The 19,430-nt window shown below is 39.2% G+C and overlaps 1 protein-coding gene and 1 pseudogene across 5 annotated transcripts in view; one reads left to right on the top strand and one right to left on the bottom strand.

Annotated features, from left to right (window-relative positions):
- ZMYM4 (zinc finger MYM-type containing 4) overlaps positions 1–16,688 on the bottom strand; it is a 146,901-nt gene extending 130,213 nt beyond the window's left edge. For 2 of the 5 annotated variants that reach the window (XM_040468859.1, XM_040468850.1), the window contains exon 1: positions 16,314–16,688. Coding sequence is in view for 2 of the 5 variants with exons in the window: in XM_040468850.1 (XP_040324784.1) it covers positions 16,314–16,352 (39 nt within the window). In the remaining 3 variants the exon portion in view is untranslated. The remainder of the gene's footprint in view (positions 1–16,313) is intronic. The other 3 variants (XM_040468856.1, XM_040468884.1, XM_040468889.1) reach the window with 3 other exon arrangements.
- Positions 9,412–10,856, top strand: LOC121026077 (40S ribosomal protein S20-like; annotated as a pseudogene).
- Positions 16,689–19,430: the final 2,742 nt, after the last annotated feature.

Below are 19,430 nucleotides of genomic sequence, written 5' to 3'. Positions count from 1 at the left end.
CTCTCTCTCTCTCTCTCTCTCTCTCTCTCTCTCTCTCTCTCTCTCTCCTCTCCCCCCTCCCCCACTCACACTTGCTCTCTCTCTCAAAAATAAATAAACATTTAAAAAAATTTAAGAAAGAGGGGTGCCTGGGTGGCTCAGTCAGATGAGCATCCAACTTCGGCTCAGGTCACAATCTCATAGTTGGCAGGTTCGAGCACCATGTCAGGTTCTGTGTTGACAGCTCAGAGCCTGGAGCCTGCTTTGGATTCTGTGTCTCCCTCTCTCTCTGCCCCTCCCATGCTTGTACTCTGTTTCTCTCTCTCAAAAATAAACATTAAAAAAAAAATTAAGAAATAGGAAAAGACTCCTAAATTTCATATGGAATTTTAAGGGATGCCAAATAGCCAAAAACAATCTTTTGTTTGTTTGTTTGTTTGTTTGTTTACCTGGGCGGGAGGGGGAGGGTGGGAAGCAGAGAGAGAGGGAGAGAATCCCAAGCAGACTCCAAGCTGTCAGCACAGAACCCAACATGGGGCCTGAACTCATAAACCGCAAGATCATTATCTGAGCCAAAATCAAGAATTGGACACTTAACCAACTGAGCCATACAGGTGCCCCAAAACAATCTTGAAAAGTAAAAACAGGGGTGCCTGGGTGGCTCAGTCAGTTGAGCGGCCGACTTCGGCTCAGGTCATGATCTCGCAGTCCTTGAGTTTGAGCCCTGCGTCGGGCTCTGTGCTGACAGCTCAGAGTCTGAAGCCTGTTTCACATTCCGTGTCTCCCTCTCTCTGACCCTCCCCTGTTCATGCTCTGTCTCTCCCTGTCTCAAAAATAAATAAAAAATGTTAAAAAAAAAAAAAAAAGTAAAGTAAAAACAAAGTTAGAGGACTCACACTTTCCAACTTCAAACTTCTACAAAGCTACAGTAATCAAAAGTGTAGTACCATCACAAGGCGATACATAGACCAATGGAACAAAATTGAGAATCCAGAAATAAGCCCTTACATATATGTTTATATACTGAGTAGGTGTGTCCCCAAAATATATATTTTGAAGACTGAAACACCAATGTTATGATATTTAAAGATGGGACCCTTGGTAGGTAACTAGGATTAGAGGAGGTCATGAGGGTAGGGCTCTCATGATGAGATTAGTGCCCTTCTAAAAAGAGACCAGGGAGCTTGCTCACTCTGTCTCAGAACACACAAAGAGATCATGGGGACACAAAGCAAAGATGGCAGCTGCCAACAAGCCAAGTGAAGAGGCCTCAGAATGAAATCTACCTTGCCAGCTCTTTGATCTTAGACTTCCCAGCCTCCAGAACTGTGAGAAATAAATTTCTGTGGTGTAAATCATCCAAACTATGGTATTTTGTTACAGCAGCCCAAACTGATTAATACAAAGGCCAAATGATTTTGCACAAGGGTGCCAAGATCATTCAATGGGAAAAGAACAGACTTCAAATATGGTGCTGGAAAAACTAGATATCCACATGCAAAAGAACAAAACTGTACACATACCTTATGCCACAAACAAAAACTAACTTAAAATTAATTAAAGACCAAATTTAAAGAGGTAAATTAGGAGTGCCTGGGTGGCTTAGTCGACTAAGCATCCGACTCTTGATTTTGGCTCAGGTCCTATCCTCGCTGTTATGAGATAGAGGCCCTCTATCAGTCTCTGCGTGGAGCAAGGAGCCTGCTTGGATTCTCTGTCTCCCTCTCTCCCTCCCTCCCTCTCTCTCTCTCTCTCAAAAATAAATAAACGTTAAAAAAACAACGGACTTTATTTAAAAAAAGAGATAAACTACAAAACTCTTAGAAGAAAACATATGGGAAAAACTATCTGATCTTAGATTTGGCAATGATTTCTTAAATATGACAACAAAAGCACAAGCTACAAAAGGAAAACATAAATTAGACCTCATCAAAACTGACAACTTTTGTGGATCAAGGGACACTATCAAGAATGAGAAGAAAACCCCCAGAATGAGAGAATATATTTCCAAATCACGTATCTGATCAGTTTAACATCCAGTACGTAGAACTCCTACAACTCAACAACAAAAAGACAAACTACCCAATTAAAAATGGGCTAAGGATTTAAACACACATTTCTCCAAGGAAGATCGACAAATGGCCAAAAAACGCAAGAACAGATACTCAACGTCATTAGTCATTAAAAAAAATATCAATCAAGGGGCACCTGGGTTGCTCAGTCGGTTAAGCATCTGACTCTTGATTTCAGCTCAGGAGAGATGGAGCCCCAAGTCATGTCAGGCTCTGTACTGGGCATCAAGCCTGCTTAAGATTCTCTCTCTCCCTCTTCCTCTACCCCTCCCCCGCTCTCACGCGCGCTCTCGCCCTCTCAAAAGAATTCAAGGGGCGCCTGGGTGGCTCAGTCGATTAAGTGTCCGACTTCGGCTCAGGTCATGATCTCATGGTTCATGGGTTCGAGCCCCGCGTTGGACTCTGTGCAGACAGCTCAGAGCCTGGAGCCTGCTTCAGATTCTGTGTCTCCCTCTCTCTGCCCCTTCCCCAGCTCACACTCTATCTGTCTCTCTCTCTCTCAAAAACAAATAAACATTAAAAATTAATTTATAAAAAAAAAGAATTCAAATCCAAACCACAAGATACTGCTTCACATCCACTAGGACAGCTTTATCAAAAAAAAAAAAAAAAAAAAAAAAAAAAAAGAAAAAGGAGGAGGAGAACAGAACAAATGTTGGAGAGGATAGGAGAAATCAGAAGAAGAAGAAGAAGAAGAAGAAGAAGAAGGAGAAGAAGAAGAAGAAGAAAGAGGAGGAGGAGAACAGAACAAATGTTGGAGAGGACAGGAGAAATCAGAATCCTCTTGCATTGCTAGTGCACCTCTGTGGAAAAGTTTGGTGATTCCTCAAAAAAGATAAAACATAAAATTTCTATTTGTCCCAACAAATCCATTTCTAGGCATATACCCAAAAGAAGTGAAAACACAGACTCAAACAGATACTGTAGAGCACTATTTATAACAGCATTTATAACAGCCAAAAGACAAAAATTTGTGTCCATCAACAGATGAATGGACAAATGTGTTATATACATACAAATAAGATTATTATTCAGCCATAAAACAGAATGAAGCTCTGATATATTATGCTGAATGAAATAAGCCAGACATCAAAGGTCAAATACTGTATGATTCCGCTTACATGAAATATTCAGGATAGGCAAATTCATTGAGACATAAAGTAAATTAAAGCATAACAAAGACTGGAAGGAACTGCAATGGGGAGTTATTCCTTAATGTGTACAGTCTTCTGTCTGGCATGAAAAAGACAATGGTAATAGTTGCACAACACTATTAAAATGCACTTAATGCCATTCAAATATACACTTCTAATAAAAATTTAAGGTAACTTTTAATATAATAATTTTTTTAAAAGCATTGAGATGCAAACCTTAAAGACCTTGCTGCAGGCTGAACTGTGGCCCCCAAAGATATGTCCTCCCAGATATTCAGAATGTGAGCTTTCTGGAATAACCTTTGCAGATGTAATTAGTATAAGGACCTTGAAATGAAATGACCCTGAATTAGGATGGGCCGTAAATCCAATGAAGACTGCCCTTAAAAGAGACAGAAACACAGAAAGAAGGCCATGTGAAGGCAGAGGTAAAGAGAGGAGTTAATGCTGCCACAAATTAAGGAATACCTAAGGCCACCAGAAGCAGGAAGAGACAAAGAGAAGGTTCTTCTCTAGAGCCTTCAGAGAGAGGATGGCCCTGCTGACCCCTTGATTTTGGACTTCTAGCCTCCAGAACTATAAGAGAATAAATTTGTTGTTTTAAGCCACCAAGTTTGTGGTGATTTCTTATGGCAAACCTAGGAAACATATATATTTTAGTATAGCGAAGTGGTATGTTGCTGTAATAAATATCTAAATACGTGCAGTTTTGGAATTGGATAACGGACAGATGCTGGATGAATTTTAAGAAGCATGATAGAAAAAAAAATCTAGGGGCGCCTGGGTGGTGCAGTCGGTTAAGCATCCGACTTCAGCCAGGTCACGATCTTGCGGTCCGTGAGTTCAAGCCCCGCGTCAGGCTCTGTGCTGATGGCTCGGAGACTGGAGCCTGTTTCTGATTCTGTGTCTCCCTCTCTCTCTGCCCCTCCCCCGTTCATGCTCTGTCTCTCTCTGTTCCAAAAATAAATAAACGTTGAAAAAAAAATTTAAAAAAAAAAATCTAGATTACCTTCAAGAGATGGTTGGTACAAACATGGATACAAAAGGCAGTTCTATCAAAACCACAATGAGACACCACCTCATACCTTTCAGAATGGCTAACATTAACAACTCAGGCAACAACAGGTGCTGGCGAGGATGCAGACAAAGACTATCTCTTTTGCACTGCTGGTGGGAATGCAATTGGAGCAGTCACTCTAGAAAACAGTATGGAGGTTCCTCAAAAAATTAAAATAGAACTACTCTACAACCCAGCAATTGCACCACCAGGTGTATTCAAGGGATACAGGTGTGCTGTTTCAAAGGGGCACATGCACTCCAATGTTTATAGGAGCACTATCGACAACAGCCAAAGTATGAAAAGAGCCCAAATGTCCATCAACTGATGAATGGATAAAGAAGATGTGGAGAACATATATACACACAACGGAGTATTACTCAGCAATCAAAAAGAATGAAATCTTGCCATTTGCAACTACGTGGATGGAACTGTAGGGTATTATGGTAAGAGAAATTAGAGAAAGACAAATACCATATGACTTCACTCATATGAGTAATTTAAGAGACAAAACAGATGAACATAAGGGAAGGGAAGCAAAATAATATAAAAACACAGAGGGGGACAAAACATAAAAGACTCTTAAATACAGAGGACAGAGGGTTGCTGGAGTGGTTGTGGGAGGGGGGATGGTCTAAATGAGTAAGGGGCAAAAAGGCACCTACTCCTGAAATCATTGTTGCACCATATGGTAACTAACTTGGATGTAAATTAAACAATAAATTATAAAAAAAATAAAAAAATAAAATAAAGGCAGTTCTGGTGAAGGTTCAGAAGAAAGTGAGGAACAGAGAAGAAAAAGCTTATAACATCTTAAAGAATAGGTATACCATAAACAAAATGTTGGGGAAAATATGAATGTTAAAGGTGCTTCTGGTGAGATCTCAAAAGGAAATGAAGAATATGTTATTGGGAACTAGAAAGTGATCTTTGTTATAAAATAGGAGAAAACTTGACTGAATTGTGTTCTACTATTGGATAGAAGGCACAACTTGGAAGTGATGAACTTATTTATTTACTAAGGAGATTTCTAAGCAAAGCACTGAAAGCGCAACCTGGTTTCTTCTTGTTGCTAAGAGTAAAAAATGAGGGAAAAGAGATAAACTGAGGAAATATTAAGCAAAAAGGAAGTAACTCTTGATGGTCTGGGAGATTCTCAGCCCATCCAGATGGCAGAGGATGCTAAAATTAGGGAATTCACTATTATAAAAATGTGCTCCCTAAAGAAAGGCCCAAGGGTATGGCTGGACAACTACTAGCTGAAGATATCAGATATATGACTCATGGGTCCAATCTATCACCTCAATTTAAGTCAGGAATACAAATGGGGTTATCAATGATTTATGAAGAGCCTTCTTGTCTAATTGTGTGGATCCCCTTTACACACAGAGAAGACTCACAAGGCTTGTGAACATATTATACCAACAAAAACACTGCCAGCCTATACTTCAAAGAACAGAAACTAGACAAAAATTTTAAAAAGCTGTCTGACTTCTGGAATTCTATGGTCAAGAAAAAGCTAGTAAAGCTACTCATGTGTGAACTTGTGCTACCCTTCAAGAAAAAGAAAGGTACACAGAAGTGGAAACCAGAGAAGTAGGCTCAAAGCAAGAGTCTACGGTGTCTCCATAAACCCAGAGGGCAGGGGATCAAGCCACAGAGAATTATTCTCAGGCCTTGAAATCTAATAAAACTGGTCCTGCTGGGTTTTGAACTTGACTGGGGCAAGTGATCCCTTTATTCCTTCCATTTCCTTCCTTTTGGAATGGGAATATCTACCCTATGTCTGTCTCACAATTGTATGTTAGAAGCAAAACATTTGTTTTCTGGTTTCGCAGGGCCACAAATAAAGAGGAATTTTACCCCAGATGGAATCACACTCATACCTCATGCAGATGATTTAGATGCTGAGATTTGGCTGGTCTGAGCTAAGGATATTTAGAAGAGATTTATTAAGTCCTAAGAGTTCATGTTGTATGGGGCGCCTGGGTGGCTCCGTCGGTTGAGCGTCCGACTTCAGCTCAGGTCACGATCTCACGGTCCGTGAGTTCGAGCCCCGCGTCGGGCTCTGGGCTGATGGCTCGGAGCCCGGAGCCGGCTTCCGTTTCTGTGTCTCCCTCTCTCTCTCTGCCCCTCCCCCGTTCATGCTGTCTCTCTCTGTCTCAAAAATAAATAAACGTTAAAAAAAATTATTTTAAAGAATTCATGTTGTAATGGGTTGAAACTTTGGGGAATGTTGAGATAGGGATGAATGTATTTTGCATATTGGATGGTTAAGTTGCATATGGGATGGTCTTGAAGGACAAGGGGGGGACTGTAATGACTTGAATTGTGACCCCTAAAATATATGTGCACCCAGAACCTCAGATAGTGAGCAGAACAGGTTCTTGCATATGTAATTAAGGTAAAGATCTTGAAATGAGATCATCCTGGGTTAGGATGGACCCTAAATCCAATAAAGAGTATCCTTAGAAAAGACAGAACACACAGAGAGAATGACAGGTGAAGAGGGAGGTGGACTGGAGTTATACTGCCACAAATCAAGGAACACAAATCAATCCACCAGAAGCTTCCAGAATTCTTCCAAAAGCTGGAAGTGAGAAAGGATTCTTCCCTAGAGTCTTCAAAGAGAACATGGCCTTGCTGACACTCTGACTTCAGACATCTAGCCTCCAGAACTGAGAGAGAATAAAATTTCTGCCATTTTAAGCCACCAAGTTGGTAATAATTTGTTACGGCAGCCTTAGGATACTATTACAAATAGCCATTAATAAAATATATACCAAATTTAAACATCAAAAAGAATACTGACCACAGTAAATTTAAATATATCAAATATATTAAAAATCCATGTGTTCATTATGATATCACCTCCCAAGTCTCACCTTTAGGATTTGTAGGGACATCAATTCATTCTTCTGAAAGTTGGCAAATAAAGGGGAAAAAAAATAAGCATTTACTCTGTGCTTTTCCTGTATAAATATTATGAGGTAACCAAATAATGGTTATTTGGTGAATAATAAATTGTTGGTTGAAGGAATCCAACCAATGAAGGAATTCTTTATGGAAAAATTCCAGTGAATAAATACAGAAGAAATGATTTAAAAAAAAAAATCATTCCTCAAAGGAAATTATGGATCTAGACAACAATCATCTATGGCTGATAAATTCATTAGGTGAAAGGTTAAGAAGTTGTAATGTTTGGACTCCACTGACAGAAAGAATGTAAACGGATCAATATTAGTATCACTAAAGTGTGACAACCATTTAGATGCCTCCTAGAATGATATAACCATCTAACAGGGTGATTATATATCCTAATTTATCCAGGATACTCCCTGTTTATGGCTATTGTCCCACTATAATTATAAAACAGCACACCCTTTATTTCTAAAACTTATTGGAAATAAATTATATAATTACTCTATGAATTTTTCTTTCCAAAAAAACTGAATCTAAATCTAATAAAGCTCTACCAATTCAAGTTCTCAATTCTGGCTACAGACTGAATCACTTGGGAAAATTTTTTAAAATATTGATGCCTAGAATCCACCCATGAATTCTGATTTAAGTCATCTGAGATGTAACCTGAGAATCAGGATATTTAAAAGCTCTCCAGGTAATTCTCAAGTTTCAGCCAAAGTTGAGAACTACTGCTCCATATGTAACTACTAATTTGTGGGAAATATGAAGGGTAATTGAACATGTTAAGACACCACAAGAATTCAAGCAGCCAAATCCAGAATGTGGGAAATTCTCCTGAACAAATGACCTAGTTTTTACAACAAAGAAATAGCATGGGGAAAAGTTCAGGGTGTATACAGTAGGGAGGAAGATGGTTGAAGTTAAGAGAAATTTAAGAGGCAGATAAACCAAATCAAATGGTAAATCTTATATGGATAGTGATTTAAAAACAAACCAACTATAAGAAAACATTTAGAGGGGCGCCTGGGTGGCGCAGTCGGTTAAGCGTCCGACTTCAGCCAGGGCACGATCTCGCGGTCCGTGAGTTCGAGCCCCGCGTCAGGCTCTGGGCTGAGCCTGGAGCCTGTTTCCAATTCTGTGTCTCCCTCTCTCTCTGACCCTCCCCCGTTCATGCTCTGTCTCTCTCTGTCCCAAAAATAAATAAACGTTGAAAAAAAAATTTTTTTTTTAAAAATAAAAAAAGAAAACATTTAGAGAATCAAAGAAATCTGAACAGACTGGATTAAGGAACTCTTAACTTTACTAGGTATGGTAGTATTGGAGTTGTTTCATTTTTTTTTAATTCTTACTTATTAAATATACATACGTAAGTATGTATAGATTAAATGATGTGATTCTCGAGATTTCTTTAAAAATATTTCAACTAGGGCACCTGGGTGGCTCAGTCAGTTAAGCATCTGACTCTTGATTTCATCTCAGGTCATGATCTCACAGTTCATGGGTTTAAGCCCAACACAGGACTCTGCACTGACAGTGTAGAGCCTGCTTGGGATTCTCTCTCTCCCCTCTCTCTCTGCCCCTACCCTGCTCTCTCTCAAAATGAATAAACTTGAAAAATTAAAATATTAAAAATAAATAATTTTTAAAATTTTAATAAAAATTAAATAAAATTATCTCAATAAAAAAAGAGGCAGGGGCACATGGGTGGCTCAGTCAGTTTAGCAACCAACTTCAGCTCAGGTCATGATCTCACGGTTCATGAGACCCCCTGTCCCCCTCTCTCTGCTCTTCCCCCATTTATGCTTTCTCTCTCTCAAAACTACATATTAAAGGGGCGCCTGGGTGGCTTGGTCGGTTAAGCATCCGACTTCGGCTCAGGTCATGATCTCACAGTCCGTGAGTTCAAGCCCCGCGTCGGGCTCTGTGCTGACAGCTCAGAGCCTGGAGCCTGTTTCAGATTCTGTGTCTCCCTCTCTCTCTGCCCCTCCCCTGTACATGCTCTGTCTCTCTCTGTCTCAAAAATAAATAAAAACGTTAAAAAAAAATTTTTTTTTTTTAAATACACATTGAGGGGCGCCTGGGTGGCGCAGTCGGTTAAGCGTCCGACTTCAGCCAGGTCACGATCTCGCGGTCCGTGAGTTCGAGCCCCGCGTCACGCTCTGGGCTGATGGCTCAGAGCCTGGAGCCTGTTTCCGATTCTGTGTCTCCCTCTCTCTCTGCCCCTCCCCCGTTCATGCTCTGTCTCTCTCTGTCCCAAAAATAAACGTTGAAAAAAAAAATTAAAAAAAAAAATACACATTGAAAAAAAAGTTGGATGACACAGGAATAGCAAAATGTTGATAACTGTTCAGTTGTCAAAGCTGAGTAACAGGAATATGGGGTTTCACTGTACCAATCTATATTTTATATTCTATATTAATATCAAATTATAAAACAGAATAAAAGGGTTTTGTTTTTGTTTTTTGTTTGGTTTTTTGTGTTTTTTTTTTTTTTTGCCTGTAAATGTGCAGTATGCATGTGACGGCATATATATATGTGTGTATATATACATATATGTGTGTATGCATATATGTGTATATATGTATATGTGTGTGTATATATATGTAACTTAAAACATCTTAAACCAACACGTTGGGAGATGTAAAGAAAGATAAACACATATGATCCTTGGCCTCCAAGAGTATTGGGTAGTCCATGTTCGATAGAAAAGGGTTGCTCAGGTACTATCTTTGGTCAAGGAAGGTAGATAACTTAAGCTTCCAGGAGGCCAGAAAAATAATAAGAATGAAATTAAAATACCACTATGCATATTCCCTAAGTATAAATGTGTGTGGGTGTTATTATCCCAAAATTGCTCAACACCAGAGATTGTACCATAACCTGACTTTGAGAAGCCCATGCTCTATTAGATTGAGGCATATGAAAATGCATTTTTGGCTCTTTGAGAAAGACATGGTCACAGCTACAATGGAGCTCCAGGCACCCAGCTCCTGTTCCTGACTCACCACTGCTCACTTCTGCCCAAGAACAAATCAGTCAGGAAGCCACGCCACAGCCATGGCTTTTCAAGACACCGGGAAGACACGTGGAACCAGAAGTGGCAATTCACTGAATCAGAATCACTCTAACCAGCTGCAATGTAAAATCTTTGGAGAAGGTATGTGCTGACTTGATTAGAGATGCAAAGGAAAAGAATCTAAAAGTGAAAGGACAAGTTCGGATGCCTACCAAGACCCTGAGAATCACTACGAGAAAAACTCTTTGTAGTAAAGGTTCTAAGACTTGTGTCTGGGGGCGCCTGGGTGGCTCAGTCAGTTGAGCATCCAACTTCGGCTCAGGTCATGATCTCACAGTTCGTGAGTTTGAGCCCGTCATCGGGCTCTGTGCTAACAGCTCAGAGCCTGGAGCCTGCTTCTGCTTCTGTGTCTCCCTCTTTCTCTGCCCCTAACCCACTCACATTCTGTCTCTGTCTCTCTCAAAAATAAATAAACATTAAAAAAAAAAAAAAAAAGACTTGTGTCCGTTTTCAGATGAGGATCCACAAGCGACTCACTGATTTGCACACAGTGCTTCTGAGATTATTAAAGCAGATTAAGATTACTTCCATCAGTATTAAGCCAGGCGGTGAGGTTGAAGTCACCATTGTAGATGCTTAAATCAACCTTTTTAATAAAGTGATTATTCGTTGTTTGAAAAAAAAAAAAGAAAGAAAATGTGTTTTTGTAAGTCAAATGGTCAAATATTTGCAATTTCATATAGTTCAACCTAATACTATAATGCTCTCCTTTCTCTTTCCTTTACTAAAATAATTACATAGTTAATGCACAGTAAAATAATCAGAATACTTAACGGAAAGGTTATTCTTCTTTAAAGAGTGGTTGATCTAATGTAGAATTCAAAAATATCCACTAAATACCATAGAAATTGCAATTTTACATTTATCTCCTTATACTGTCTTTAGCAAAATAAGAAAATAAGTCCATATTCAAAGGAAGCACAAACTTTAAAATATATCATAGTTTTAAAATATTTAGTGTCTACTTTATTAAAAATAAACTTGTGAGTTGTGAAGATATGTTTTAAGGTTACCTCAAACTGGAATGTATTTCGATGCTTCCTGAGAAGTAGTTTATACATCAATTTAAATATAATTCAATTGATTTTAATCATCAAAAATTCCACATAATGAATTCGGGACCTAGACCATTTTACACATATTATTATATACATGTATTCTATGTTACATATATTACATTTAATTAGTAGACATATTAACTCTTACATGTTGTTATAATAAATTCTAACCTAAACTTTATCAAACAGTATAATTTTTCACGTAGTACTTGATACTGGTTTAACTTATTATATTAGGACCCTGAGCAAAAAAACCCCAGAAAACAAAAAACAACTCTTTGCCCCAGTTTCTTCATTTATAAAATGGGACAGTAACAGTGACCACTGTTTATGGAATTGGAATTGATAAGGACTGGAGGATATATTACATATAAAATAATCAGAATAATGACTAGAACTTAAATGTCTATAAATATCAAGTATTATTTATAGAAACCTCTGCTAGTTATAAGATGGGCACTGTGAAAACAATTCACTAGATTGGGCTCTTCAAATGCTCTCTATAGAGAACCAATGCATTCTTCAAGCAGATGCTTTACATTCTAGACACGTGAACTGCAAATATTTTTAATAATACGTACCGCTGTGATTTTTTTCTTTCAATGTTTATTTATCTTTGACAAAGAGAGCAAGCAAGCAAGTGCAAGGGGGAAAAGGGGCAGAGATGGAGGGAAACAGAGAATCCAAAGCATGCACCGTGCTGAGAGCAAAGAGCCCGACATGGGGCTCAAACCCACAAACTGGGAGTTCATGACTTGAACCAAAGTCAGACGCTTAACTGACTGAGCCACCAGGCTCTCCTGTGACATCATGCTTTTGTGCTTTTAAGTAAAACATTTAGCAAAAAGACAAAAGATAAAAAGTTCATCAAGGAACTAAGAAGGATCAACCTTTTGCAATTATTGCAAATATTTAATATTAAAGTAACAGAAATCCAAAACAAAACTCCATAATCCCATCACGTGATAAAATCAATGTTTTCATTTGTTCATATTATTTTCTATTCCTTGTCTATATGCATGTTCAGTGTTTACATATTTACAATAATAATATGGATAACATTTTACAGTCTACATTTTCACTTAATATTATACCATGAGTATTTTCCATTTTGCAAAAATCTTCCCCTATTCTCCCTTTCCCTTATCTCAAACACTTGAAGATAATCAACGGTAACATGTAGCCTGAAATGTATCCTCCACAACTTTCTCCAAGCTCATACATATATACATATGTATGTAGGGAGGGGGAAATGGTCAGTTTTTACAAAAATTGAAGCATACTACTTCTACATATGTTTAAGTATACCAAACATATATGTCCCAAATTTAATATACAGAGAAGTTTAAGAACGGATACAACTTACTAGACCACTTAATAACATATACATTTACAAAAATCATCATTCTGTATGTAAACTCTGAAAAGATATAGGGGGGCACCTGGGTGGCTCAGTCAGTTGAACATCCGACTTCAGCTCAGGTCATGATCTCGCGGCTTGTGAGTTCAAGCCCCGAAACCCCTGCGACAGGCTCTGTGCTGACAGCTCAGGGCCTGGAGCCTGCTTCTGATTCTGTCTCCCTCTCTCTCTGCCCCTCCCCCACTCACACTCCGTCTCTCTCTCCTTCAAAAATAAACATAAAAAAAATATATACAGGGATTTCACAAAAAAAATATGGCCACCAGATTTAGATTGCCTGCTTCATAGGTTTACTATAATAGCCACATATAAAATAATTCCACTATTTACAACACACCTACCTAATGAATTTTAAAACTTATTTAAGAAAATAAAAATTTTGCAATCTTAAAAAAAATTCATAAACGTTATCTCAAAAATATCCTAACTTTAAAATGAGAAAGAGTGTATGTGTATATAATACTGGCCATCATGTGAACTTGTTCTTAGCACAGATGATAGATGGATATAGTGCCGACACACCCACATACTCAGCTTCCCCAAGTTCACAAATTGAGAGACTGGCATTCCAATATAGTCAGAATACAATCGAATCAACCTTATCTAATGAATACCTATTGTTCTAATTGCCCACAAGCATAAAAGACACCAGGCAGGCCTACACAAAACTTAAGGTTGTTTACACTCTTCCATCTAACCAAAATCCCGAACAATCAGAAGATCCCTAAATCTGGATCCATAGGAGAGAATTACTGAGTATAAAGATGGTATGAAACATTTACAAAAGCTTCCAAAATTACAAAACAGATAACCTGGTACCCACGCCATACACACTCTACTATAACAACTGAACTTTCTTACCAAAAACCAAGTCTTTTGAGTTCTATTATGTGGAAGTCTTAGGTGTTGGAGATGCAAAATGCTGTACAATGGTCCCTCCTCTAAAGGAGTTGGCACTTTAGCAGGAGAGCCAGAATGTATTATTCTAGCTGATCATAAATACCATAGCATAATGCATAGCATAAGGTACATCAACTAACATAGGTGCTCAACAACTTGTGACTTAGGATTATAAAAGTCAAAGCAGTATCATAAATATAATACCATGTCATATCAATGCAATTTGAGATGAAATAACCTAAATTTATTACTTAGGCTTGTGCAATTTTTTTTAGCTACCTCAAAGCAAACAACCAAATTATTTAAAAAGATCTTGTACTTTTGCACATAGTTCTCACTAACCTGTTTAGAATATACATATGGAATCCATATGGAGTTTAGCATACACCAAAAAGTGAGTGAAAAAAAAAAAGTGCAAATACCATGTGTACAGTTCGGGATAACCCTACTGAACATTTTGTTTTGATATCAAAACAAAATGGATGGGCACCTGGCCGGCTCAGTCGGTAGAGCATGTGACTCTTGATCTCAAGGGCCATGATTTTGAGCCCCACATTGGGTGTAGAGATTACTTAAAAAAAAAAAAAAAAAAATTAAATAACAACTTTAAAATGGATTATGGAATCTAAAAAATAATGAATGTAAACCTTCCTCCACAATGAAATTGGTAAAATAATGGTAAAACCTGTGGAAGCGCTACATATATTACATATTAAAAAATAATAATTTAGATTACCACCAGTGCAGCACCGTTTAAGCATATTAGAAGAGCAAGAAGTATTTAAAATCCAGTTGAAATTGTTACCAAAGCACGCAGATGTTTTTCTAGAACATTCCATCTTATAAGGTGAATGACAACAGCAATAATAGCAACTGGATTCAGCAATCTCCTTGAAAGAACATTACACAACTAAAGTAATTTACCCTATATATTTTAATGGTAGATCACATGCCATCTGCCTTCACTCAAATATGAGGATCGACTTTAAAATTGACTCACAACTGGAAGAGTAATTTAAGATTTCAAGACATGCATTCTATACCCAATATTTACATTAAATGTACTACTTGGTACACTATCATTATACAGCTTAACTTGTTCTCTAGCTATGACTAATTATTGCATGAAGAGCTAAACTTTTATAAACCTAAGACTGTCAACATTAAATTGTAATTACTCCAAATACGACAATGAAATGCATTAAAATAACTGATATAAGGATAAAGGACTAAATAGATGAATAAATATGTAATAAAACCAGTAAAATGTCAATAGAACAATCTAAGTAGTGGGTATATGAACGCCACCTGTAAAATTTTTCAATTTTGCTGTGTAGTTGAAAATATTTCCTAATAAATTGTTGGAAAAAAACTATTCGACACTTCTTTGGCTATTTATAATTTAAGCTTTTAAGGAAAGAAACATAGATTGGCAACCTACACAAGTACTGTATTTGGGACAAACCTGAATTCAAATCCAAACTCAACCTCTTAAATAGCTATCTGATCTTAATTACTTAACCTCTCTATATTTCTCTATAAGCCTATATTTCCTCACCTGCAAAATGGGTTTTACATAGCTAATGGAAAGGTAAATTCTTCCTAAAAAGCACAATGCCAGACACATAGTAAGCACTCAAATGACTATCCCTAATATCATCAAGAGATTGCTAACTCTGCTAAATCAAAAAAGGCACTATCAGTAAAAATCTAGTAATTTTTTTACGTAATTGACTTAACACTAATTTGATCATTTTGTGATCATTCCCAAAAGCAAGATTCCTGATAAGAAACTTACTGCTCAACATGCTAAAGGGGGGGGGGGGGGTAGGAAGTAAAAAAAAAAAAATCTGAAAAATATTGCTCAATCGATAGTACAGTATCGTTCTCCGTCTGAAAAAAAAACATTCAGAATTAAATAAAAGTTTCAAGACAAACTTTAAAAGCACTCAACAACTCCTATGCAGAACTGGCTTCACCTCTGCAGGTTGGTTGGGTGCATTCCTGTTATGACAAAACTTGTCATACTCTTCCACGTTCCTAATTGTTGGTAAAGAGGCTAGACTAGAACATGACATTTAGAGTTGCCAAAATCTTTCTCCTAAATCAGGACATGCCAACGACCCCACTTCTTCACAGGTAAGAGCACCACCTCCACCTTAGTCTTGATAACGGTTATGGGGGGGGGGAGGGGAAAGGAGGCAGGAGCATGAATTCGCGACGGTGTTACTGAAGAACCCTCCAGGTTATTCCTCTTGAGACCCGTCCACGACTTATTCCCGCCACCACCACCCCCACCTGACCTCTCCCCAGTTAAACTTCCAGACTCTGATTTACTAAAGATGCACTTAACAATCTGACACCTTCCCTCCCCTGGCCCAGATAAGCCACCCCCAATGCAGGAAAAATAAAAAAAAGCAAAGAACCCCCCGCCCCTCCCCCTCCTAACCAGCAGCAAATCTTTGTCCCACCTGCCGAAGGACCACTCTCCAGCACGCTCCAGACCCAAGGTTGCCTCAGTCCTGCCCGCAGCCTCTCTCCAACGGGGCCTCCGCGACCCCTCCACGAGCCTGCGCTTGGCCCATTCCCGGCCCCGGGACGCGGCTCCCGCCCCGCCCCCCGCCGCCCGCCGCCCGCCGCCCGCCGCCCGAGTTCTGCCTCACCTCACCTACCCTCTTTCGGGGGCCGGACTCCACCTCTCTCTCCGCCATGTTGGGCCCCGCTCGGAACCGCTGCGGCTCCCGGCGCGGTGGCGGCGGAACCTCTCGGGCCCCCGGCCCCCGCCCACACTGCAGGCACGGCCGCCTCGCGGCAGCTTCCCCGGACCCAACCGGGCCCGGCGCTGAGAGTGGGGAGGGGGCGGATGCCGCGCGCCGGGTCTGAGATCCTGAGATCCCACGGGTGCGCGCGTGGGCGGTAGGGCCTGCCCGGGAAAAGGGGGGGCCGGGACTCGGGGGGTTAATGGCCTCCAAGGGGCCCCGTGAGTAGGATTATTTTCTCTCAGAGAAATTCCTCCGCCTGCGGTTTCTTAAAGGGATCACCAAACCAGCCCCTTGCGCGCGCCCCAGTTGCGCAGGCGCACCTTAAGCCCCTCCTTCCTTTCCCACCAAGCCCCCGGTCCTGAGCGTGCGCTGTGAGTGGCCAAGGGTAGGCCAAATCCTGCAAGTCTCTTTGCTGCCAGCAGCTGCTCCCACCACTCAACTATGGCCGCTGCCTTAAAGGGACCATGATGCAGTGATGAAGGAGGAATGAAAGAAATTAATGAAAGGACTGTCTGGAGAATTGGGTGAAATGTCAGTGAGGGGTCCAGATCACCATCTTACACCTGACTGCGGAGATACCATTGTATAGGGGAAATGATGGTGAACTGAAGTTCCCAGTGGACCTCTGAACATGAAGAATCCCAACCAATGAGGAAACAAGCCAGTCATCCCAAAGAGACCCAGCTTTCCTTCCTTTAGACAGCCAGATCTGAAGCCCAGAGCATAGACTATTAAGGGCCAACTCTGACAGCCTAACCTCAAAATTAGATCCTATAGTGATTTTGAAGACCGAACCAACAACTGGAGATAATTTCCTCTATAGTAATTTGTCCTTAGAATATCTAAATTGAGAAGGATCTCAGAAAGCATCTACTCCAATACTCCCAATAGTAAAATAGCAGCCTAGTCCAGAAAGTAATTTGCCCCAAGGCACCTAAATGCTGGTGTGAAATTAGAATCAAGATCTGAGTGACAGCCTCCCAAGCTTTTCAATGCACCAAACAGTTTTCAAAGCAAAAGATAAATCAGCTTTCATCTAGAAGATCAGAAATGAAAGTTCCATGATGTTTCAAGAATACTGTAATTCTTCTCTGAAGATGGGTGATGATTTGCAGGTATTGTATGTCCTCATTCACCTCCATTGAAGGAGCTTTGAGGATCTGACTTAAAGGATGCTCATCTTATTTCCAAGCAGAAAACTGGGAAGTAGATTTGGGTCTATCTTGCCCTAAAACAGAAACTGAGGAAGACTGAAGAGAATGGAGGCTTGATTTAGTCCCCTTCGTACAGTTCCCTAGCCTCAGGTGGAGAAAAATTGCTCTAATGGAATTCATGATAGCTGAGAGACAATCAGGTAAATACAAAGAAGTTGCCTCCTGAAGGTCATTCCCACCCAGCAAGAAACATTGAAATGCAAATGAGCAATTCCTAAAGTCACAGGATAAAAAGAGACCATTTGTGACTTTTGCATGTCACTTGGTAGCTGTTTTGAAACTGAGAAGTTTCTTAATCTGTCATATTTTGCTGAAAACTGGAATCACTGGATGTATCCATGTTTGTCCTTGCTTAGGCCTCTTCACTTCTGCGTAGGAAAGAGGAAAGGACAAAAGAATGTATATTTCAGATGGAATTTTTAAAACATGTCAGATCTTTTAGTTCCATGTTTAGAACAAAAAGGAAACCAAAAGAGAAACCAAAAAAAAAGAGATTGTTTTAGAGAATATGGGTACATGAAAGGTCTAGTGGTTTCCACCTGTTATATTGGCAGTAGAATATTCCCTTCTAATAAAATCTGAACTTAAAATGGAGTTGCTAAATTTGAAGTGGAGATGGGGAACCCATCCGCTCATCCATCCTTCCCCTTGCCCTCTCTCTTCTTCTTTCATGACACTTCCCACCATTAGAGAAATGTGGCATTTCTCAAGACACATCTGAAGGCCATTTGATTCAGTCCAACACCACATTTTAAAGATGGAGTCACTGAGGTTCAGAAACTTGTGTGAGATCACACAAACGATTCATAACAGCATCAGGACTGGAACAAGCATATTGACCTCAAGTCTAGCACTGTCTATCATATCAGATTATTTCTGGAAGTATTGGGAATATATTGGGTCTTGAACAATAGACAAGATTTGTGCATTGCAGATAATATACAAGCATATCATGAATGTTCAGTGCTAGCATCCATATAGGAGGAGAAAAGAGAAAACCAACACTTAGTGAGCACTGCAAAGTTAATCATATTATGCTTATTTTACAGAGGGATTTACAGAGGTTAAGTGACCACTACATGGTCATTCAGCAGAGAAGCCAAGCCAGAATCCAAAGGTTTTTTCTTTCTAGCTTATTCCAATATATCATGAACGAGAGGTTGCATATTGGTTGCCTTGCAGACAAATCTTCCCCATAGACATGTATTTGGTTTGCATCACATATAGCTATGTGATCTTGGTCAAGTAACTTGCTCTATGCCTCAGTATCCTCCTCTGTAAAATGCATTGTTGGGAGAATTAGTTAATATCTTTAAATCTCTTAGAACCCTTTGGTTCCTAGCACTAGAAAAGTATATTATTTTATACATTCTACATTTTTAAATTTTTTAATTATTTGCCAACATTTAAAATGGGATTATGTCATGTACAAATCCAATCTTCTGACTTCTCAAAAAAAAAAGTAAAATATAATAGTATAATACTTTAACAAATATCAAGCTGATTCATTTTAATTTTTTTCTTTAAATCATGTTCTATCCTAGACTCTGGCCTGAAGTAGAGCTCTGAGACTTATTTCCATAATCAGGAGAGAGTAGAATAGGCTTAGTGGAGAGAAAAAGAATTTGCTAAATTTCCTTAATTCCATTTAACTTATAAAATTTGGTACATAGTAAGAATCTCATTTCTCCCCAGACTCCAGAGGAGATGCTCCTTTCATCTAGGACAGCTAAGCCATGAAAATGTGACATAGGAAAGTAAAAGAAAAGCCTGGCTCTTAGTTAAATGGCAGAAGGAATAAGAAGGAAAAGAG

This window comes from Herpailurus yagouaroundi, unplaced genomic scaffold, assembly GCF_014898765.1.
Source record: "Herpailurus yagouaroundi ecotype Mexico unplaced genomic scaffold, PumYag 77, whole genome shotgun sequence".
NCBI lineage: Eukaryota > Metazoa > Chordata > Mammalia > Carnivora > Felidae > Herpailurus > Herpailurus yagouaroundi.
The sequence above is the reverse complement of the archived record's forward strand: the minus strand, read 5'-3'. Positions and strand labels throughout refer to the sequence as shown.